The 25,566-nt window shown below is 38.2% G+C and overlaps 1 protein-coding gene across 3 annotated transcripts in view; it reads right to left on the bottom strand.

The window, feature by feature from the left end:
• Positions 1-25,566, bottom strand: part of SRFBP1 (serum response factor binding protein 1) — an 80,655-nt gene that overhangs the window by 8,714 nt on the left and 46,375 nt on the right. For 2 of the 3 annotated variants that reach the window (XM_054054276.1, XM_009562961.2), the window contains one exon: positions 15,395-15,466. The exons of the other annotated variant lie outside the window; for it this stretch is intronic. In XM_054054276.1, the coding sequence (XP_053910251.1) occupies positions 15,395-15,466 (72 nt within the window). The remainder of the gene's footprint in view (positions 1-15,394; positions 15,467-25,566) is intronic. 3 annotated transcript variants of the gene reach the window in all.

Below are 25,566 nucleotides of genomic sequence, written 5' to 3'. Positions count from 1 at the left end.
GATTACTCTTCCTGCTCAAGTCTCCTTTTGTTTGTAGTCACTCTGCTACAACTATAATCAGTAACAGGAAAGAAAGAGGTCTCACTTCTATTCTTCAAGTGACATTTGTACAAAAGGGGATTGCCTTGTTACAGCTCTCACCAGAAAAAAGACTGCTGCTAGAAGAGTATACTACTACAAAAACTACTACTAGAATTTCACCGGGGTCAAGGGATACTGCTGCTAAACTGGTAATGCTTGGTGACCTTGCATCTTTCACTTTAGATCATCTCTTATTTATTTAAAATAATGACATTCAAATGGAGACAGATGGAAACCGCACTGACAAGTATGCAGTACACTGCAAAAGCCATGACACAATGTAACCTTCAAGTGTATCATAGTCAAGTTTCTAAACTAACTGGAAATGCAGTTTAATGTAAAGTGTAACATCAGCCTGATTTTAAGCAAAAAAATTGGCAGAGATAAAACTAACCAGGAGAATCACAAAAAAAAAAAATCTAAACAAACAACCCCAAATTCTGGGCTAAAACAAGATGTCACTGCAATATCCTTTGCAGCAGTTCAGAAAAGAGCCATCTCTCTATTAAAAAAAACCAGACAACCTGTTAATGCACACATTCTTCCAAGGGCTCTAACTAGTTACAGCTGTCCTCCATAAGAGCAGATGTGGTTAGTATGGAGTCACAGGGAGGCTGAAGGTGCCAGATCACGGCTGTCACCCAAATCTATCCCATGACTTCATACTGCCTTGGACTGAGACTCTTTAGAAAACTTACTTTCAGACTGTGAAATGCTGCTAGTTCTCCCTCTTCCTTTATGTTTGAGACACATCAAGTGTGTGATTTGTGGCCATTAGATATGGTGAAGATTTTGGTAGGAGAGCAAATTGATTATTGGTAGCCCTTGTGGCAGCATTGCTGTCTCTCAGCTCCTGATAGCAAGGATTGTTTGTTGACTGTGTCTCAGCATAATAACAGGAGGACGGATCAGCTAGGGATGCAGCAAACATGTGTCTGCTGGATGTGGCAAGAGCCTAAAGGGAGTGGTTTTCTCTAATACAAAAATAACAGACATCGCATAGTATCCAAAGGGGAGAATAAATGTTTTCGACTCTGCCCAGGAAATAGATTGCCAACACTTGTCAGATTCAGAATCAGCTTTTACTCAGTTTTCACTCAAGCTTTTCCGATTTTCCATGTAACATCAAAATGATGGCACAGGTATTATGAAGAAGTGGCTAGTGAAGCTTAATAGCAAGACAGGTGAGAAGTTCTTACGGCAATTTCTCCTGCATTGATCTCAGTAAATCATGCAAGTTCTCAACAGATTTTTTTTTTTTATTGAATAATACAAATTTTTAAAATAGACTGATGACAAATTTTCAACTGCAGCTAAAACCTATGTCCTAATAGATCTAAAGCCTTTGGAAAAATCCCTCAGCAGGATAATTTCTTGTAACAGAACAATAAAAAAACCACCCTAACAATTTCTTACACAACATCAAGATACATAAGCAAATCTGAGCTCTCCCTTGGCCTCCTGTTTATTTTTTAAATTCTTTTCAACACTTGCCACAGTTTATATTGGTTTACATTGTTTTATGTTATTGTGGTAATTCAAAATTGAAAATATTTGGATATTGACTTTATTTATCTTGCAAGCATTATGGAAGCTGGAGACTTGTAGCCACAGAGGGTACTCTGAACAATCTTTTTGCACATCTGCAGAACTGCAAACAATAGAAGTCAGAGGTCTGGAGAATCTGCTGACCCTTGCACTAACAGCAGTAGCACTGACTTTCAACTCATCACTGACTTCTGCAGACTCTTCAATCCACAATTAGGAAGAAGCATGAGATTCTTCTAAATACCGCCACAGTGCTTACACTGCCGTAACTTCATGTGTATGTCTAGACTAAAGCTATTCTCTTCCCCGTAATTTGTTGGCTTAGATTTACTTTCACTCCTACATCCAGATTGGCCCACCTTTTACCAAAAAGGAGTGTGGAGTAGGTACTTGTGTCTATCATTGTCTTCTCTTCTTTTAAAATGAGAATTTCAAAATAGGTCATAAATTCAAAACCAGATTTCTTGCTGTTCTTTGCTGCATGCATGATGAAAAATACCTACTATCCAAGTATCTAAAAAAGTTTAAAGGCACTTTAAGAAGCCTAGCACTTTAAAAATGTTAGAAGACCATAATTAATAGTATTATAGAAGTGTCAATTGGGTTTCTCTGGATTAACCCGCCCCAACTAATTCAGCTAACCATACAAGTGTAAGGTGCATGCTTTATTTTCAGACTGGGAAAAGGTCAAAGAGAAATGGAGTGTTTCATCCTAAACTACCACAGTGATCTACAGCAGAGCTTGGCATAAACCCCAGACCAGCCCAAGTACAAATTACATACTTAATCTTTTACTAATGCTTCCTTTCTTCTTTTTATGCATAAAATAATTCTTACGATTGTTTCAATAAAGCAAAGTCAGAGCAAAAGAACCCAGAATAAATCAGGCATGGATTCTTAATTATCTCCTCATGGAGAACAGGGTCAACTCTCGGTGTAAGTTGAAACAGCAAGACAGTAGGAAAACTCAAAAGCTGCAAACTCCTCTTCGCTTCTTCCAGGGCTAGTAAGAATATGCATCTATAATTACAGAATCACAGAATCACAGAATCATAAGGTTGGAAAGGACCCATCGGATCATCGAGTCCAACCATTCCTAACACTCCCTAAACCATGTCCCTAAGCACTTCATCCACCCGTTCCTTAAACACCTCCAGGGAAGGCGACTCGACCACCTCCCTGGGCAGCCTGTTCCAGTACCCAATGACTCTTACTGTGAAGAATTTTTTTCTGATATCCAACCTGAACCTCCCCTGACGGAGCTTCAGGCCATTCCCTCTTGTCCTGTCCCCTGTCACTTGGGAGAAGAGGCCAGCTCCCTCCTCTCCACAACCTCCTTTCAGGTAGTTGTGGAGAGCAATAAGGTCTCCCCTCAGCCTCCTCTTCTCCAGGCTAACAACCCCAGCTCTCTCAGCCGCTCCTCGTAAGACTTGTTCTCCAGCCCCCTCACCAGCTTCGTTGCTCTTCTCTGGACATGCTCCAGAGCCTCAACATCCTTCTTGTGGTGAGGGGTCCAGAACTGAACACAGTATTCAAGGTGCAGTCTCACCAGTGCTGAGTACAGAGGGAGAATAACCTCCCTGGACCTGCTGGTGACCCCATTTCTGATACAAGCCAAGATGCCGTTGGCCTTCTTGGCCACCTGGGCACACTGCTGGCTCCTGTTCAGTCGGCTGTCAACCAGCACCCCCAGGTCCTTCTCTTCCGTGCAGCTCTCCAGCCATTCTTCCCCCAGTCTGTAGCGCTGCATAGGGTTGTTGTGCCCCAAGTGCAGGACCCGGCATTTGGCCTTGTTAAACCTCATCCCATTGGTCTCGGCCCAGCAGTCCAGCCTGTTCAGATCCCTTTGCAGAGCCTCCCTACCCTCCAGCAGATCGACACTTCCTCCCAGCTTAGTGTCATCTGCATCTCTCAGTTTGGCACCACAAACAAACAATGCACAATTTTTTTAAAGACAGAGCACATAAAGTTAGCACTGAGCCAACTTCCCCCTCCTCCCAGTCGTGATGTTCTCGCTTATTGTGAAAACCAACACTGAGAACTTTGATGGCCTTTGAGGAAACCTAGAAACATGGTGAGCATTACTTTATGCTCACTATTACTTTATGCTCATGGACAAATGTGTCTATGATGCAGGTGAATTCCCAGTGGAAAGCAGTTACGTAGAACGTAACCCCCATATTAGATTCTAAATAGACCTATTAAGCAATATCTGTACTGTAAAAACATTACATAGTTTGAATTATACAGCCAGTACATTTAACCAGTATAAAATACATACAGTTCTGACTGATAACAATGTAAAGTCAAATACATAAAGCATAACAGTACGAATGTTACATGGTTTTGCTTTTTATACATAGCTTTGTATAATGTGTGTGCTTTTCATAAGTTTTGACATTTGAGCAGTTGAGGCACATCACTGTAAGACATATGCACCTTGCCAAACTGAATAAAAAAATTTGGCACATACCACAGTAAAATAGATGGCACTAAGAAAAAAGAACACCAAACAAAACCACACCAAAAACCCCAAACCAAACACCCGTCCCCACAACCAACATCAGGCAAAAGACAATCGCATTAAGAAAGTACGTTGGAAAGCAAAATATGATGAACTAGAAACCCTGAAGCAAAATATGTACTTTGAGGGAACAGAAACAAAATGCATCTTGGATAACAGGCAGTAGCTGTGAACAATACAACGAGAAAAGTCTGCCAGAAAATTCACATAGACTTCTTCAGAGAGCACAGTGACATTTAGAAGAAAGGTCATCTATAAATTAATCTGACAACCACTATACACCAGAACTGAAAACACAACTGACTTTTGAGAAAAGTTACATTGGTAGAGCTTTTGCTCATAACTGGCCATGTAGAATGAGTGTCTGGAGACCCAGAATAGCCAGAACAGGGAGTTAAACGGCCCAATGTCAAAATGAAATTTGAAACAACCACTATTTGGGAAAACAAAAATTGAAAAAAAAAATTGTTACTTATCCTTATCTGTTATAGAAATGAGAGCAGAAACACAAAAGTAACCAACAGAACTGTCCAAGTTCACTACAACTTGAATGCACCTGAGTTCTCAAGCTGTGCATCATGGAGATGTCCAAAGACGGAGTGGAAGCAGATGGTAGCAAATACACTGGCAAAATACACGGATAAGCTCCACATTACTACAACTTTCAGGATTGAGATATCCACCTTTCTCCTTATCAAGTCAATTTGGTGATGAAACTCTGTACTGAACTTTGAGGGATGTACCTTGAGACATCCCTACAACCTTCCACCGTAAAACTAATAATGATCACTTGTCAGACGGAGCCTGACATAATGCCATATGTATAAGCACACATGAAAGAAATTTATAACAAAGAAAACAGGCATAGTTCACATCTTCAAATTTAAAATGGACGTGAAGCTTCAAAACTAGGTAACATCTGAAAAACAAGGTCCAATCAAGTCTATTTCTCATAATGTAGAAAGTAAAGGTAAAAGATTTATCCCTGACAACAAATCCTGTCTTGCTCAGGCCTTCACGTTACAAACATTCCTACCAGGGAACACACCTATACAAAATTAAAGTATTGTCAGGTCAATGTCTCCAGATAAAACATATTTATGTTCAGAGCACTGCTGAGGGAACTAAATATGAGAGCCAAATACTCGGAGGCACAGATGACTTATCAAGCCTTGATGAACTGCACTTACTGATCAGAGTAGGCCATGTTATAGTATGTTATTCAAAACAAGACAGAATTTCTTGGCATACCATGCTGCAATTTTTGTGCACAATGGAAAACAGATTTCTTTTAATCTATATATTTTCAGCCACTCTCTGAAAAAGACAATGGAAATACAAATTTGGTTAACTGAAAAACTATTAAAACATCTGAGATAATCATACCAGTTCTTTGGCATCAAAATGTACACTTTCCATCATTAAGTGTATTGAGGGAATATATGCATTCAAAACTTATTCTAATGACAAACACATGTCAGATATATATGGAATCCTTGATATTACTTGAACATATCAGCAGATAATGGACGTAAAAATAAATGGAAATCCTGGATGTTCACATTTTATAGCAGGTATTTCACCACCTAGCAGACAGAACAGTCACATTTATGCTTAGAGGCTCTCAAGCATCTTCTAGGCCATTACATACATCTCCCACAAGAGGACAGGCTGAGAGAGTTGGGGTTGTTCAGCCTGGAGAACAGAAGGCTCCGAGGAGACCTTATAGCAACCTTCCAGTATCTGAAGGGGCTACAAGATAGCTGGGGCGGGGGCCTTTTCACAAAGGCTTGTAGTGCTAGGACCAGGGGCAATGGCTATAAACTGGAAAGGGGAAGATTTAGACTAGACATAAGGAGGAATTTCTTCACCATGAGAGTGGTGAGGCCCTGGCACAGGTTACCCAGGGAAGCTGTGGCTTCCTGGATGGGGCTGGATGGGGCCTTGGGCAGACTGATCTAGCGGGATGTCCCTGCCCACCGCAGGGGGGTTGACACTAGATGATCTTTAAGGTGCCTTCCAACCCAAACCATTCTATGATTTTATGCTTCCCATACTTTCTCTTTAATCTTGCCACAGAGGGGCAAGATGCTGTTAACTTATGCTTATTTCAACAAGCTGGAACTTTTCAATGTATCTGGTCTTAGCACCTATGATCATTGACATTTCAATAGATGACATTTCAAAAAGAATTCCAATAATTCAAGAAGATCTGATTTTTTTTCCTTCTACAGTTAAGTTTTAAAAAGTTCAAGCAATAATGCCTCCAGTAGTCCTCGTTTAATTTTCCAGTGTTAACAGACCAATGTGCTTCAGATTGAGCTGCAAGAGCCCTCCTAATTCCATATCTTCTTTTTTTGTTGTTTGTTTTTATTTTTATAAATAAAAGTTAGTTCTTTAGTTCTGATTTGTAGCACTTTAAAAACCAATCTGGGTAGGAAAAGGAGGAAGAAAAAGGAATGGTTTTGTAATTTATTTTTATATGATATATAATAAAAACCCGATAAGAGTTTCATTTGCAAAAATAAAAGGAGCAAAAGACAGCAGCAGCTGTTTTTCATTTTTGGAAATATCAGGAATGTCAAATTTATTCTTTTCTGATTTTGTAATGCAATTCTGAGTCACACTGCAAAGCATATATGCAGAAAGAGCCTTTCCAGTTAGCAGCTGTCAGTTTTTAACAGATGTGATTATACTTGTTTATATAACATTAAAGACATCTTTACACTTTGAATTCTCTAAACAACCAAATTAATGAAAGATTCCAGCTGATGTATGTTCTACCTTACGTTCTCTATCCTTGCACATTTTTTCTGTGTCAGTTCTATGGTGCTTCTCAAAACAAGCCCAAGAGGTGACGAATTATTTCCACCTTTCCCTCAGTGCTACAAAGATTTTGGTTTCTCACACCTAAAATAACTCCCTGTTTGAAGTTAATACTTTTAAAACTGCTTCCACTAATCTTGGTTGAAATTGCTCACTGGGTACCAGGATTAGAGGATTAGCAGATAGATAGATATCAAGACAGGAAAAATATTTTGCTTTCTCATTTGGTTAAGCGTATTCTTCTCCTTGCCCCTTCATGTGGATCAGCTTTACAAATGGATTACTTTCTCTATGGATACATAAAGGGTGCAATTCAAAGATGTTGTCTTTAGTATCCAAATGAATCAAGGGTAACTGAAAGCTCTCACTATTAATAATCTGTCCTAAATCTGAAGCTTCTCTACTGTCATTTAGCATTTTCTGTTCAGCATAATTCTGATCGAGGCTGTACCACATTGCTGGTACCAAACTTTTATGACAGTTGGAACTTCCATTGAAAACATTTCTTAGAGCTTCTCTTTTCCTGTAATACACTTGTGCTGTTAAGACTTAAAATGTAGTGCTTTCCAACACAGTACCACTCTCATGCACATCCATCCTACTCAATTATCCCTGTAAAGATATACCTTTCATTAACTATCTTGAAGACCTGGTGCAAGGAAGATATCTCAGTGTGATATTATACATCAGACATTCTACTTTCCTCTCTTTATTTTTTTTCAGTTCAAGGACTGGTATGGAAGCATTCATAATTTACACCCTTTCTAGCTTAGTATTGGAGCTACCAATCAACTGGCATTGCAGGGCATCTGATTTATCTTCATTATTTATTGGATCAAGCTGTTCCCTCCCAGACTTTTAAGAGACATCCTGAAAAGCAGCCACATGCCCCCTGTTGGTCACATCATTGTGATTTTGATATTCCTCCATGCATATCGTCTTCCCCCTGCTTTTAGTTTAAGTACTCCTTTATGACCCATAAAATTTCCAGTGTTATCAGCCTGATACAATTTTAGTTATGATGCAGCTCATCATTCCCATCTAGTTTACTCATGTCCCAAAGGTTCCCCAGACATGTAAATCTCTCCTTTCTATACCATACTCTCACCCATGCATTGAGATTCTATATGTCTGTTTGCCTCTCATGAATTGCATGCAAGTCTGAACAGTATTTTGGAGGATACCAAGGAGATTCTGGGCATCAGCAACTTCTCCTTCGCTTATTAAAAAAAAAAAGGCACACCAACCACCATTCCTTGAGAACCTCTTGATAGATCACATTTTTTCCTGCATGTTCTTCAAGGAAAGCATAAAACCAAGACTACTTGTAGCACTATCATCTATTGTTCCCATTACCACTCATATCCAGTAAGATATTTATACACTTCACGTACTCATTGAAAACAGGAATGGAAGTTTAGAGTTGCTTGTCTTTCATGATTACTGTGATATAAATCTTTCTGGGATTGTGCACGTGAAGCACCATGTATCACGAATGGCTAACCAAAGGTGGGAGGGCAATCCACAGAACATTGCATAGGCAGGAACCTGAACTCTCCCATTAGAAGTCTGGGAAGGGACTCATACTAGCTAGGCTAGCAGACAGATGGACAATTTGTGGAGAAGCATGTGAGAGAAGTGTGAAAAAAGAGTTGTCAAAAATCAATAGAATTCGTTCTATACTGACATAAAAGTTAATTTGCAGCCATAGCAGTGGATTCTAGGCTCTGAAACATAGAGGAGTACATCTAAAGACATGCTAAACAGCTCACAGTTCAAATGATCAAATTTGGAAGATGAAGAACCTTCAGGAAAAGAAAACAAAAAACAGCCACACAGAGAAAGTATTTACGCCTGAATGTGATATTCATCACTGAATGCAAAATTCTTCACTTCATCGGTAGTCTTAGGAAGACCACAGACATTCCTGTTTAAAGTTAACATCTGGTGTTTGACATGGAAAAGTCTCAGGAAACAGTGGTTTCATACATTCAGTGAAACTTCCATTCAAACAGAGTCAAAACACTCTGGACAAAAAGAATTCAACCCTGCAACACTGATTCCCAGCATCAAACCAATTATTTTAGCCTGTGTTACAGGAAATTGTACTATTAAATCAATGCAACACATTTCCAAAAACTTAAGATGTTGACAGATGCAACTATTAAATAGAGAAAAGCATATATGGTATCTGCTATGCAAATGAATACCTTTATTTCTATACTGAAATATGAAAGGAACAGAACAGAATTTTAACAAATAAACAGAGTATTATTTTTTCACTTTTCTCAGCATAACCACATTGCTAGAAAATGAAAATATCTTTTTATGTACAAGGCAATGCATTCATTCTGATGCAAGAATAAGTAAAGTTTAAACAGTGTTTCCAATAATTATTACTTAGAAAGAAGGGGGAGGAGAAAAGAGATGAAGATCCTTAAGATAACAGATAGGTGATCACATTAATTATCACATATTCTTCTTATAATTATGCCCTATCATCTAATTTAAGAGAAGTGCAATAATCAGAATATAGACAGAAGAGTGTTAAGTTTTTCATGGCTGCCTCAAAAGAACCAGTCGTTTGCCCCCACATTGCAAAAATCTAACAACAAAGCAGCAAAGTGCAAAGAATTAATAAGGATATTGTACAAAGCAGATGGGACTATCACATCAGTATCACACAAAGACTGATTCATACAGTAGTCCTCTCCCTATGGTTTATGGATTGCAAAAAAAATATTTTCATAAGCAAAGAATGTTAAAAATCCACATAAGTAATTATGTAGTTATGTTGCTATTAAGGGCACCAGCAACAGAAACAGAAGTTTTATATCGATTAGAACATCTATCCTAATCAGAATGTTTTTGTAATAAGCTGAATTCTTCAGGGGGACTTTGGGGAAGGAGGGAAGGAGAAGGGAGGAGGTTGTGGAAAAATCCCCCAAAGCCCAAATGAAAGACAGCAAGTATTCTGTGCTTGGTCCAAAGCCTTTGAAGTTAACAGACAGTCTTCAATTAAACTGCAAGAGACTTTGCATCAGGCCCCTTTTAAGATTTAGTGCCATTTCCTGAGATTAAATCCACAGAGAATACAGAAGTTTTGGTTTTATGTATTTTCCACTATAAAGTAAATATTAAATTAAACTAAGGCACAAGTGTACCTTTAGGATTGTCATCTTTTCAAATTTAGAAAATACAGAACGACTGTTTGTCCTTGGATGCGGATGTGTTCAATCTAAAGTTCTACTCAATTCAGAAATCAGATTTTCCTTTCTTTCTCTGTCACACAGTTGAAAAGTATTAGCTGTATCGTTTAAAATTTCCTTAATAAGTAAATGTATTCATTACAATAGATTTACACATTAATTCGTTGTGCAACCACACCGTGTAAGTTTTAGTGTCCTGCAATGAAAGATTACCATCTAGTGATGGATTCTGGGGAAACTGATGCTCCAAACAATTACTTAGTGACTACTTTAATTAATGCCTCAAAGCAGGCACCTTTCATAAACTGCCTTTCAAAGACTGTTAGCAGCAAACATCCTTGCAGTGTAAATCTACAAGCAAGAACACAGAACAACACAAGCACTGTGACTACCCTATCCTTGCACTGTAGACTGATAAACAGACTAATCTCAGGCCATCACCTGCATAATTTAAAAAGGTGGTTATATGGAACTGAGAAATATTATTTTCACAATAACAACTTCATCCTTACTGGTTTTGTCCCTCCTGGGAAGAAATACCTTTTTATCTTTTTCTCATGTTCTTCTTGCCCAAGGATTTCCTTAACCCTTCACCAGAGAGTCAGTGAATTCATGGAGAAGCTTGAGAGGTGAAACAGGGTCTTCTCATGTGTGAAACAGCAGAATTCTCATTTGATAAATTACACAAAACCTTTCCTTATTACTGTTAGATTTTAGCTCATTCCCCAAGCCCAAATTCCTTTCAGCTGCATAGGTAAGGAGCCATATATATTGAATTAACTCACTCCTGAAATAGCCCCAGGACTTTAGCTGTCGCATAACTGCCTTTGGGCATCTGTTAAGCATAACGGACCTGAAGGTAGACAGCAAAAATTCCATCCCTCCAAAATTGTGTTAAGTACAGCTGTCTTCATTAGGCAGCTTTGACTTTTAATGATCAAAATCATACTGTGCACCAGGCTGCTCAGTCAAAACCTGGCACATCTGTCTGCAGCCATACATGAGCTGCCTGAGATCCTGTTTCTAAAGTCTTTGAATTCCTTTTAAATTCCAAACAAGGCAAAGTTGGTTCCTGAACATGAAGCAATCCAAAATAAGCTCACCAGGACTTACATTAGCAACAAATGCTTCTAAGAGCTAGTAATTGCTTACATTTCTGGTCTGGAAGAAATTTCTCAACATACTTAAAAGTTGTGGCAAGCTTTTCAGTAATCTTGAGACTCAGTGGGATGTGGCATGGCCCCAAGAAACTTTTAAGGTCACAACGTAGTCAGAATTTGCCGTGCAGGATCCTCTTTGCAGGCAAGCTTCTACGTGATTCAAGTACAAAAGGACTGGAGTAACAGGTGAAAATACAGGACTGAGTAGGAAAAGGTGGTGCTTTTCTCAAGGACCACAGATTAGAGACCAGTGTGAAAAAGGCGAAATTACCATACTAAATGTGAAGATTGTATCTGGAGGCAAAAAATTTGAGGATGTACTTATCACCTGTGAATACTTCTGTGAATATTTGTTGGTATTTCGGCAAGTCAAACATGCTGACAATAATGTATACTGGAACTCAATTCTTCACTCGAAATAAAACACAGTATTTCTTTTCAGTTTCAATTTCCATTCCACCCCACCCCACTCCAAAATGTGAAAGTCACTGGATTTTTAAGAACAGAGGCTGTATTATTTTGGAAAAATAGTAAGTATTTTAACTTAAGGTGAGATGGCACTCCAGATTGTTGCTTTTAGTGGAGGGTGCCATTATGCTAGACCAGAATTCTGTTATTCTCAGTGTTTAAAACAGAGTTGTTTTTTTCTCTCAAATCGTATATGCCAAAGACTTACTGAAAGAAAAACTAAATGAGATGCTACAATAAGTTAGTCAGTAGCTGTTAGCACTAGTGCAAAAATAACAAAACCAACCACAGTTATGATCAAGGTGTGCATAGGTAGACCCATGTCTCCTTTTCTGGAGAAACAGCACAGATGAGACATACAACTTCTCTAGTACCATAAAAATATCAATGCGTATTAACCTATCTATCCTGCTGACCTTAGCCTGCCTAAGTTACCTTAAACCTAGGCCAGCAGTTATTTGGAGATAACAGTTAAGAACTCAGTCAGTTTCTACGTTTGGTTCCTGCTTGTAATAAACAGCATTTTTAGGATTAGCTTCTGATTTATAACTTTGGTGGGCTGAAGCACAACACTAACAAACCAAGCCTCTCATAACAGTTCAGGTCCATATAATGTAAGGAAAACTTCAAAATGCAACCATAGCCGGAAATACCAATTTAAAATAACATTAAACCAGACAGCTGTCACATTTTTTAAAATGTTATTAAATGTTTGGCAAATATATTTGTTGCCAACAGTACACAACTGTGTACAGAAAGTACACAAAAACTTAGTCAAAACCTAGAAAATACAAGTTCCATTTTTCAACAGCTGTAACTAAGCACCAACAATATAAAGTCTAGTTAAAGTTGCATGGCAACATTCTTTATAAATTTTACAACAGAATTTATACCTCGCTGATAGCAACAGTGCCAGCTCCAGCAATATTAAAATGAATTAAAAGTACTTCAGCAGAGGTGCACAGACTAGTTCACCTTTAAAGGCAACTTCCAACTCAAACCATTCTATGATTTAAAGAAGAATCTACCACTGCTTGACTTCCAGTAACGCAGTAAGCTCTGTAACGTCTTTATCAGAAAAGGAAGTCGTCTTGTGTCATATGGCTGGTAACTCTTGCGAATTCACTTTGCAACTATCATTAATTTAATTTGCTTATTAGCAACTATCCGTACAGTAATATTGACAGCTAAATCCTAAGAACTCAAGTTAGAGTGCCACCTGTTAAACACTTAGCACAATTTTATTGATGTGACCGAAGTCTACGAGAACCGGTTTTAAAGAGAAAAAGTATGCTTACCTTATTCTGAAAAATATATACATAGCAATGGAACATAAAATCTAAGTCGGAGAAAGAATTAAACAAATATCTTGACTACATGTCCACTATGCAAAACTAATATTCAGCATTCCACAGTGAATTAAAACCAGATTGCCTTTTACCAATGAAAACAAACCTATTCTGAAAATGAAAACAGCCACAGGATGTTTTCCTTCAAATATTTTGAAATTCAAGTTAATGAAAAGGTAAACAGTGTGGTCTGCATTTCATGTGACCTACAGAATATTGCTAAGGATAGAAAATAAATTATTTTTTAAATTGTATGTTTAATAACTAACTGTGGGAAAAGAAGAATATATTGGAAAATTAAAGTTTGTTAAAACAGAAAGGACACTTTTTTGAGTTGGGCGTATGCTATTGCCAGCCTTTAGGAACCAATAAGTTATGATGGCTTAGCCGCTGCACGTCAAAAATTAATGTAATGTTTACATTATGTAATAATTAATGTACATGTTCTTCTATTACAATAAGGCTAAAAATCCTGTATGGTTTTAAAGAAGCACCCATCCACGAACTTGATTTGAAACATGGGATCCATTTACTACAACGCGCAAGATTTAACTGGAAAACAGGATAATCAGCAGAAAGTAACAGAATAACAACAGTGCTAAACCTACAAAAAATTCCAAACAGCTATTACCTGTTTTCAAGAATTACTACTAAATGAAAGCCTATTTTAAGCAAATATGGAAAACACACAGTCAGTCATGACTATGAACACATCAAAAATAATGCGACAAAATAAACTAGTAAGATTAATAATATTCCTTCTATATTTTTGGCAATAAGTTTGTCCTCTTATAAAATAAAATACCAACTGCAAACCTGTAAACTCCTTTAAAACAACAGCATTAATTATTTCATTCTGGGGCTCCTATACTTTATGCCCACACATAAGCATGAGGCATTTGAATTCTTGGCAGAAGAATCTGCTACAGGAAGTGACAAAATGTCTTACCATTTGAATTTAGTATCCCTCTTCAAGCATGAAATCCCTCTCCATGCGTCCTCATACATTCAGAACCTTCACTTCTGCACCATTCTAACATAACAGTAACCAGTTTATGACTAGCTCAACTTCAGAGTGGAAAATCTTAAAAATAGATCTTGAAAAGAAATTTAGAAGAAAAATGCTGCTCTATAGCTCCATGTCTGTATTTCCATGACCTTTTCCTTACTCTGCTCTATCATTAAGAGAAGGAAAAGCAGTAAGATGCTTTCATCCAAACACTGCTCCAGCCATGCCAAATTCCTATAATAGTTTCCTATTAACTTCATTACGCTCACATGAAGCATAGAAATCCTGGTGTACACTATGCTAATGACTGAAGTATATCACATATAACTGTGCTTTGCAGCAGCATAGTTATATTGCAAACTAATGATTTCACTATAGAAAAAAATGACCCAATTCCACATTAAAACTTAGATCATGGACTTTAAAAATTTTAGGTTTCAGACTCCCTCAGTGGACCTGCAGGAACTTAGCATAACGTGGAGGAAAATACACAATTTCATGTACTGATATTTTTTGATTCAGAATTGCTTTCTGTCACCACTTCTGCTCCATATCTCTTAAAACACTACTTTGCTCTTCTTTTAGTGTCCTGTCTGGTCTCAACTTCGACTGTTTATTTCAACAAGTATCTTCCCACTTGTACGTCTTTATTTAATCTTTTACAGACAACAGTAGTTAGAGAGTTAATATTTAATAATATACCATCAGTGGGCTTCAGAAGAAACACTGCACTGAAATTAATGAGTCACGGGGGTGTTAAAATTCCACCATTATTTCAGGCTCATGTTTGTCATGTTTCGTTAATGTGTGGAAACTTCTCTCTGCATCTAAAAGTTTTTAGAGCCTTTTTCCAACTGTTGTTGAAAGCTCAGATTATTTACACTAACTGAACCATATATATAAACAAAACAAATCTATTTACAAAGACTCTAAACCAACTAGATGCTTCCCGGTATTCCGCTCCAGTTACAAGGGATTAAGTCCACCAGCTTAGATGACAAGCCAGTTGTACTAAACAGCTACACAATTTTTTGGTAGATATGTCCTAGTGAATAAATTTCCTTAGAAAAGGAAGCAGGGTCTGTAATGAAGACAAAATGTAACATACAGAATACACAGTGAAAACGCATGTACTCCCATTCAAATATGCACCTTGTCCTAAAGGGTGCTCTCTCACTTGCAGAAACAGGAGAAAGAAAACACAAAGCAACAGGCTTTACCTTTCTGCAGACACTTTCAAAATTAACTTCTGTCCTAAGAGCATGTCTGGTAACTTCATCCGGTTTTATTTCCTGTGGACAAGAGATGTATTTATTCTTCTTATGATGAGACTTTATGAAATCCTTCTAAGGTTCACCTTCCTCATAAACATTCTAACTTCATAGCATCTCCATTTTTTAAAGGAAGAAAACCAGTTTGATACCTCGAGAGGTTTTTAATGTGTGTAGGTAAATACCACATTTACTGACTTCCAAAACACTACTTACATTTTTATCTGACTGTATGCACTACTACTGAGGAGAGCAGAGATTTTCAACAGTAAAGTATGCAGATGGGTGGGTTTATTTAGAGATATGTTTAAATTGCCTGTATTGTTGTGCTATGAATAAAACTTTGGGATGTTTGAAATGCTCCACTTATCTTAGACTCTGAAGTTACATCAGAACTTTTCAACATATATGCATATATAAGTTTAAGGCAATGAAAATGAAGTTGAAAAGAAAAAAAGAAATTTTCTTTTCTGAGGAGACTGACTATTCATGCAGTTTTTCATTCCTGGACTCAAGCGTTTCCATTGGCAGCTGTAAGAGAGGAATGAAAATCCTGGACAAATGGGTTTTGTTAAAAGTTGAATATTCTATGAAACATGCTTTCATGACAGACTTCTCATTATTTTTAAATACATACTTTATACATGCTGTATTACAACGTGCCCTATTAAACTTATCAATTGAATGCACTTAATATTAGCTTTTTCCTCCTGGGGTACTGCATTAAATAAATCATCTTACGTACCAGTTGTTTGCCAGATGGCCATTTTAAAAGCAGTTTAACTACTATTACGGAGAGCCCAAGTAACTTCTGAAAAATGACAAACTTCGTACGATGAAACCTAGTTATTCCAATAGCTTTCAGCTAGATTTAGCCTATATCACAATGCTGGTGGCTTTGACGGCTGAAGAAAAATTATCTGTTTGCTAATTTCTAAAACTCTGGGAAAGAAGATGACTTAAATATAAAATAATTTTGCAACACTTGTGGTCAATAAAGAAGGATAAAAAAAGAAATTGGAACTGCTCATGCAAAGTATTATAGTTTGAGGAAATGAGACGTCCAGCTGTTTGGGCTGCACCTGTAGTTAACATTACCCTCAGATGTGGACAAGAAAGGTGTTAACTGACAGCCCTTAAAAACAACTACTGTGACTGTTGGCTCATAATAATAAAAGAGTTAGCAACGATTCAAATGCAAATCAAGTTATGGGAGACATGATAATTTACAAACGTCTAGAAAAAAAAATAGTACTATACAATAGGGAAAGGCTTTCACGTTCCACAAATTTAAATTTAAGTTATATTCATCCCTTTCTCCCTACTTAATCATTCATGATAAGTATCCCAAAATTTTCATATAACCTTCTGCTCCGTTGTTAAGTTTCCACGTTCTATCCTGGTTTTGCCCTAAATGTGGAGTAGTGTGCGCACTTATTTCCCATTGTTATATGTTTGCTTATGGTTTTCAGACATGCAACTTATGCAACAACTTAAGGAACCTCTTACCTGGATTCTGAACAAAACTAAATCCACAAAAAAAAAAAAAAAAAATCTCTTTTCATGATGTCAGAGGAGCTTCATGACAATTAGGTCTAGAAGTCTACAAAATCATCTCCCAAAGGTACTGGTGGGAGACCAATCACTTGGAGGACAAAATCCAGACTGGAAAAACACTGGTGAATGTAGGAAACAATCTTCTACTGGCAGATGGACAGTTGGATGACCTAATAGCATCTAGAGATGGAAAAGACCTATGATTCAGTTTTCCATGACTTTCCAAAGCATTTCACAGATGGTGAAAGTAGGACACGGTGGTTAAGTGACATGCTTACTGTCACATAGTTGGTTGGGGGCTATAAGTGAAGCTCTGAAACCCAATACTATTCATTAAATCAAGCTGTTGCTTTATTAAAAAAAATAGTTTAAATGATCTTCATCTCAAATAAACTGCCAATTTCCTTTCTCTCTAGGATGTAAACACAGCAACCTGGTTTGGAGGGGAGGCAGGTAAACTTCAGCAATCCCTACACTAGAACATCAAAGGTTTAGTTTTTAATGACAATATTGCAGAATTCCTTTAACACTGCAGAATTGTGCATAATAATAGAGAAAGAATTACAGTTTGGAATGTGAAGTCAGGAATGGAGCTTCTCTGAAATGATTAGTATAAAGAATGAGAACAAGAACCTCCTGATTAGGCTTAAACCCTCAAATTTATAAAGCTTCTTCTTCACTTCTCTTAGATTTAAGGCAAAACAAGCATTTTTTACTTATACAGTCTTCAACAGCACCCTGGTTTTGTAAAAGCAGCCATATAAGTCAAGTTATTGGAATAAACAGATTCTTCTGTGTGTATTGAATCCTCAACAGAAGAAAGATATGGAGCTGTTGGAATGGGTCCAGTGGAGGGCTACAAAGATGATCGAGGGTCTGGAGCACCTTCCCTACAAGGACAGGCTGAGAGAGTTGGGGTTGTTCAGCCTGGAGAAGAGAAGGCTCAGAGGAGATCTTATAGCAACCTTCCAGTAACCGAAAAGACTACAGGAAAGCTGGAGAGGGGCTATTCATAAAGGCTTGTGGGGACAGGACCAGGGAGAATAGGTATAAACTGGAGAGGGACAGATTTAGACTAGACATTAGGAAGAATTTCTTCACTATGAGAGTGGTGAGACACTGGAACAGGTTGCCCATGGAAGTTGTGGATGCCCCATCCCTAGAGGTGTTCAAGGGCACCTTGGGCAGCCTGATCTAGTGGGATGTCCCTGCCCATGGCAGGAGAGTTGGAACAAGATGATCTTTAAGGTCTCTTCCAACCCTAACTATTCTATGATTCTATATTTCTAATAATAGTTAGCAGCAGACAGGAAAATAGAAGAATATAGTGATATTTTTCCCAGCACAGTTCTCTCAGCTTTAAGATGCACATAGCTGAAGAACTCCTAACTCACAAAGAAATCTTTCACCAATTACATTGAGAGTTGTTTTAAGTAGCTGTGATCTGCAGTATCTCCAGAACCATTCCAGAGATTCCTCCTGCCCTACTCTGGAGCCCAGCCCAGTGCATCCAGAGACCTGGACATCTCCATCCCAGGTCCATAGATATGACAGTTACTTTCTCATCAGCAGGTTCAACCAGTAGAGAAGCTCAGCTATGCAGCTAGGGGCCAAGGACAAGGCACTGCCTTTTGACAGCATCCATATGTAACACACTCAGGACTCACAAGAACTTATGTACTGTCAGTCAAGACCGAATTCTCCCTTTCGCCCGGTCAGGGCTGATGTTCACTATTGAGAGTACGCCCCCTTCCATGCCTTCTAGATTCCTAAGCAAGTGCACATTCATGTATCCCCACAGCCCATCCCTCTGTCTGCCTAATACTCCTCTGCCTGAGTCCAGAGCCCTTTTATACGTCTCACAAGCCTAGTCCTAGCAGGTGGAAGCTCACACTCACACTCTGTCTGGTAGGTATGCTTGTCTTTCAGGACCACACAGGCTCGCAGGCCCCTCCTAAACATGAACCAGTACAGACCCTTTACCCACCAGATACTCCTGCCAAATCCAGCACCCCACACTCACTGCTAGATCAACTTGAAGTCTGCTGGTGAATTACACAAGTCAAAGAGATACACACATGGTGCCAAGGTGCCAACCCAGACCACCTGGTATGGTGAACATACAGACACTGTTCACACCTTCATCAGCAGGTGCCAAGCACATGTGACCTGCACTCTCAGTCCAGGTGCTGCGCAAAGAGCCTCTCTTACTTAAACTGCCCTAGTCTCACCTGTAGCTGTGCCCAGGACACACACTGCTCCTGCCCAGCCAGCTGGGATATGTGCTGCCTCTGCCCTCATGGCTGGAGATGAGACCCTCACTAGCTCTGCTGCTGACACCATGGGCTCAGTGCACCTACAGTCCTGGTCTGACTCCAGTGGATAGCCCTGTATCTGCCCATGTTGGTCCTCCTAGTAGCTGGCACCTACAGCTACTAACAGCATTCCCTCCCACAAGATAAAGAGTATGATTATATGGAGAGTTAAGATTTATAAAAGATGACAGACTGTGGTGATCAGACACAGGGCTTGGTCAGATAAGCGTACTGACTGGGCACTGGCCCCTCTGGCCCTGTAAACATCGCTTAATAAGTTTCATATATTCCATTGTCTCCATATATCACAAAATCCTGATATTCATCTTGTCTCGCCTTCTTATTGATTATAAAATCCATGCTGGCCTTCCCTAAAGAAATACCAGTAGTTTCTTAATGGCCTGTAACTTAGTGACTGGAGGCATTTTGTCTTTGTCACAGCCTCCGTTACCTTTTGTCCACCAGTTCTGTCCCTCTCTCTATTTTTGTTCACCTTTTTCTCCTTTACTTACTGTCCCCTTAGTACTGAACGGGCCCACTACTAGAGGCTTGTAATGGTCCTCTCACCACCCTCCATGTGACCTTACAAATTACAGCTGCTTTCTGAAATTATGCTAACGCTTGGTATCATAACATCCTGTGCCGGTATTTTTCCAAGATTAATGAGGTGTTATGTTCTAAGCTAAGTGGGAATACAGAAAGTTAAGTGGGAACTAGATAACTATGCTACTCTATGAAAGTATCCAGTCTACAATAATCCCAGATGAGTTAAATACAATCAAAGCCCCTCCACTAACCAACACTGTCCTCTCCTTGAAAATCATCTCTGACAAACACTTTTAACAATCCTCAAACACGTAAAAAAAAGCATTAAAAATAAGGTGTTGAAGCACTGACTACCTCTTGAGGGATGATGAAAACCAGCTGTTGGGATCAGTAATTTTGGTGAATATTCAGAAATTTTGGAGGCTTTTGATCAGTCTTGAGAGCACCTGCAGCAATCCTAGGTGAAGAACAGTGTTTTAATAATCAGAAGTTATTTCCACTGACATAAAACAGGCTCTGTATATGTGCATGCTGTTTTCTCTTGTAGGAAAGTGACTACCATTACAAGAGCTCCTGACTTTCAAATACACTGCCAGCATTGATGGCACCTGTGTCCTAGATTGCAAACACTGGCAGAGTAATTGATAATAGGTGAAAGCAACAAAGGGAGCAGACTGTTTTCTTTTAATTACTGACTGCATACCTATCTCAGCCTCTGTCAAAAAACCGTTTTAGAGACAGGGAAGTGAGTGAAGGAAGACTCTGCAGGCTCATGTATGTGACACAAAGCTGTGGTGTAGCTCTGGTAGCCCTGGTGCCTGTGCTGAGCCAACAACTGCCACAGCAGCAACCAAGATGAGACAGAAGGAGGTGGTGAAGGTGAGAGACAGCAGGCAGCAGCAGACCATCCTGACTCTCAGAGCTGAGATGTACACAATTTTTAAACAATTTTCACAGTCTGGGGACTGAGGCTCCTCTGGGCGTTTGCTACTCAAGCAGCTGCTCTGTGCTCTTCCAGGGGGACTTCAGATGCACCTACCCATCAGGCATTTGTATCTCTTCATGGCTGCAGGTAGATGACTAGACATTGGCCTGAGATTAAGCAAAATATACAGGATGTGAAAAACTACTGTTCATGACACAAGAAAATTGCTGGATGTGACAAATAATGCAAGAAGTTGACAGAGTGGCTGGATTTTACAGGGAGTGTAACACAACAAACAGACAAGCTCCATGGAAAGCTGAACAGAAGTATGGGGCAGCTTTTGGGAAGGGACATCTTACAAGCCTGACAGTACCAAGGGGACCATACTGGTAAAAGCACACAAAGCCAAGACCACCTACAAAATTACACTGAAATACCAAATGTGGGGAAAAAATAACTATGGGTGGGCAAAGACTGACCTAGGGCTAGGAAAAGGGAGCACTGCGGCACAGGTAGGGATAAGGCATCATGCAGCAGGATTGGCTGTTGGGCAGCCACGTAGGTCTGCTGAATACAGTCCCAGTACTAGAGGCAGAGAGCTCACCCCACTATTTACAGAAACCTTGAAGAGCAAAGTTTGGGTCTTGATTTGTAAATGATGTATTTAATTAAATACACTGTAACTGTCTTATACAGGAAGGCAAGACTACATTGACCAGACGTACGCCAAGCATAAACGGCACCGGACAATATAATTACATGCTGACATTGCATTGCATTGTGGTTGCTCTGACCACACTTTATCCAAGCGGTACTGAGGAAGACACAGTTTCTCACTTTTTTTTTTTTCCCCTGCAAAAAACCCCATCAGATGAGGCTTTGATACATCCCAGAAATGCAAGATCATTCACATAAAATGTGTTGCCGGCTATGCCATTTAACGCAGTTTTAGATGACTCAGGAAAAAATAAGCTTGCCATAAGTGGCCTTTGGAAGCAATTTGGGAGTCCTCACAGTGTCAGAAACTACGCAATTCAATTTAGTGTTGATTAACACTTTCCTTTTACCTTTATAATGCAATTCATTAATTTTCCTCAATTTTCCCCCACATTTTCTTAGCTGTACAAGTGTTAAGCCTTTCCTTATAAAATGGCTCCACATACAACACCCTTAGAAGATGATTTTTGCCTTAAAATGGATGAATTTCTATAAAAATTAAGTAATAGAATCAGTGCACGTAATTCAATTAGATAACGGAACACTCAAAATCAAATATTATATTTCTGCTGGAATCTCCTCTGCAGTTTGTTACCCATTACAGCACTTGCATCTTTTAAAATACGATTATAATTTTTACTCTTTAACAGGTGTTTGAGACTACTTTATTGTAAAGTTTCTTATATTTTTCTACAGCACTCAGTCTCACTTTGCCGTTTCCTGTCTTTTTCTAGGTTCCTTAGTGAGGAAATGCGGACAGGAAAAAAATCCACTTCAAACTAGTTCTTTGGCATCTTTTTTCTGTAATTTAATAACTGCATGGCTCCCTGTCATAATCCATTTCTTCCCCTAAGTCTGTAAAAGTCCAGTATTTCAGTCATTCAGAGCAAAAGTAGTCCTTGACTCTTAGTGTAAATGCTACCACTGTGTAAGCGCACAAAGCTGGGATCATGCACTTACAAGCAGGATATCTAGAAGTGAAATAAATCAGCCATGGTTCACCTGAAAGTTCATATGCTTCTCAAAAATAAACCAAATCCATGATAAATACCAGTTTGTTTCAGCTGTAAAGGGGAGTTTTCAAGAAATACAGTACTCTAATTGGTGATACCGAACCGATTATGAAGAAAAAAATGAGTTTTCCCTGACGATTTACAAATCCTAATCCTTTGTCAGTAACTGTGACCCAAATACAGACACACACACACGAGTTTCTACAGATGTAAGACTCATTAATGGACCACCATAACAAACTAAATGGCACCCTGCCTATGTCAAAAACTAAAATAAATCCAACCCCCAAACTATATCCCCCCAAACTCCAATTTTTCCAGACATGAAGCCAAGATGAAGAGCATTGCCAAAAGGGGAATTTGGATAAAACTAATAAACAGAACAGTAGGACAGAGAATTTCAACTCGTAAGTAAAAATTTGATATTGTCTAGTTAAGTGTGGCTTAAGCTTATTAATAAGTTTGTGAAACAGAGAAGCGTTGCACTAAGATATCTGCTTTATTTTAAAATCACCAGGCAATTTTACCAACAGACAAAATTAAGCACTTTTGAGTAGCTGCCTCCTTCCTCTCAGCACTTACAAAGTATTACTGAGTTACCTCTCAAGCCCCCTTTTGAGTAATTAAATTTCCTGAACTTCATCAACCACAAAACAAAAATTTGTCTGGTTTTAACCTCTGCAAGTCTTTTCTGTATTTGCTCTCATTTTTAATCACTATTTAAAAAACAGAAATCAAATGGGATGCAGTATCTGTCTTAGTAATATCATGCAGAAGAGAAGAATTCTCATGCTAGACAATGAGCCTGTAGTCTTCCTTACTCTTGGAAATATAATCTTTCCTTTGGCTTTACTTTTTTCCTTTATGAAATCCAGGCAATTCAGGACACTCATCTTTATCCGTCACCGTTAAATTTCATAAAATCCTTCCAGAGAGGTCTACTGATTTGTCTCAAATTCCCCTAACTGTAACCTGATGTTAGGTAAACACAAAGGCTTTCTGCTTGTTTATGACTGCCCTTCTGCAGTAAAGCTTTAGACACCTAAAGACTCAGACTTTTGTTTTAATGATTTCCTGCTTTGTTGACTATGACAAGCAATCCTGAAAACCCATTTATCTCCTCTGGCTGAATGACAATGTGAGCATGGCCGAATGATGCAATGGCACCATTTATTTGACTTGGTGCTAAGAAATAGATTGGATATTCATTAAAATGTTTCATTCTTCATTAATAGAAGTATAAACTGATACATTAATTTAAGTGGATATAGTAGTACCACTTTGATACTAAAAATTCTGTTGCTAGGAGTCCCTAGAAATCCCCAGTCTTCATACACATATTTTTCTACTAAAAACACAGCACAATCTACCTCCCAAGCCACACTCAGCTGATGCTAGATTTACAAAAAATGCAATCAAAAGCATTTATTTGTTATACTTGAAACAGATGTAGAAACATTTATAAAATGCAAAGGTAAAGAAATGAAAGACACGATATGATTCATCTATTAATACCAAGGTTAAAGAACTCTCTGCCTTGCTCAGGTTAACTTGACATTCTTCCTGGAAAGCCAACATTCAGGTTTTTCAATATTTATGCATATTTACGCCACAACTCCCACCTCTGAGACAGAGAAAGTGAGTGAGTCTATTTGGGAGCTACCATCATGGTTTCTTTGGTGACTCACTGGCACCTCACCAGGAGAAACCGTTGCTTTTTAAATTACAGATGGACACAAAATCTAAGTAAAGCTTGTAAAAATACACAGTATTCAGCTGGACAATAGGAGAGACTGTAAAAGACAGTCATTAACAACTGTAGGTTAAAAGTGTTTATGAAGATGGACACCCAATCCTTTAAACCTAGTATAAAGTAATATACTGATAAAGACTGCATGTTGAGGAGTAATACAAATGACAAATAAATCCATATATTACCAATGTATTTTTTTTTCTTCTGTGAAAATTACATGTGACATTACAATGTGTGGTAGGAATATCTTTCCAATTAGCCATGCTCTGCATGTTTTGGGAACTTCTAACTATTAAACTGCTTTCATACTATCACTCTTACAAATATTTACAAGTATTGTTTGAATAAATACTATTATTTCAGAAGTCCGTACATTTTCAGGACTGACATCTTCTTTTAATAAATAGCTTCAAGAAGTTAAACCTTTGCTAAGCTTACAGCCAATGTAATAATTCTGAGAAAAGTTCAAATCATGTAGATGCACAGATTTAGCTTTACATAGAAGCCAAATTTTGCGGTAAATACCTGTGTCATAAAGAACAGAAAACTACAGGAAAGCAAAACCACAACAAAAAAAAGATCCCCCAGAACTTTTTTTGTTCCATCAGTCTAGCCAACAAAGCTTTTCCTGGCAACCTGACTGGATGACTTGATTCTATATCATCACATACTGAAACCAGAGGTTTTAGCCAGTAGAAATTAAGACATCTTCTCTCTAATTGCAGACAAATGAAGTGAATCATAATTTAAATACAACCCCCTGTATCATTAGGGTTTAAGTTTATTATTATGTCCCACAGTAATTATAGTATTTTTCACTTATCAAATACCTAGATTCTGTATGACAAAAAGGAAGGAAGGAAAGCATAAAAAGAAAGTGTTCTACAGTTGCTTATTCTCCTAAAGTATACACTAAAGAAAATTTCATGTATTTTTAATGACCGCATGCTTCATTGGTTGCCTTACATTTTCAAAGGCTTTATAAAATTCAATGTTATTTTAACTTGACCTTTACTTTAATATTAGACTTCTCAAACTAAAAAAAAATCTTCCTTGAAATCATTAATTTTCAGCCTTGTTGCATTAATAACAACTTGGGCAGGAATACTACAGAACAGATTAGGAAAAAATAGTAAAACTTAATTCTCATTTTACAATAACAAAACTAGTCACTAGAGGAAATTATTGGAATAAAACTTCCAAAACAATTCAAAGATGTATAACCATCTCACTTTAGGTGAACATATGGCATTTGACTTTGATGGGAATTAACTATTACTAACCTGTTAAAAAAA

The sequence above is a fragment of the Cuculus canorus genome, chromosome Z, assembly GCF_017976375.1.
Source record: "Cuculus canorus isolate bCucCan1 chromosome Z, bCucCan1.pri, whole genome shotgun sequence".
Classification (NCBI taxonomy): Eukaryota; Metazoa; Chordata; class Aves; order Cuculiformes; family Cuculidae; genus Cuculus; species Cuculus canorus.
This window is presented reverse-complemented; position numbering and strand designations above follow the sequence as displayed.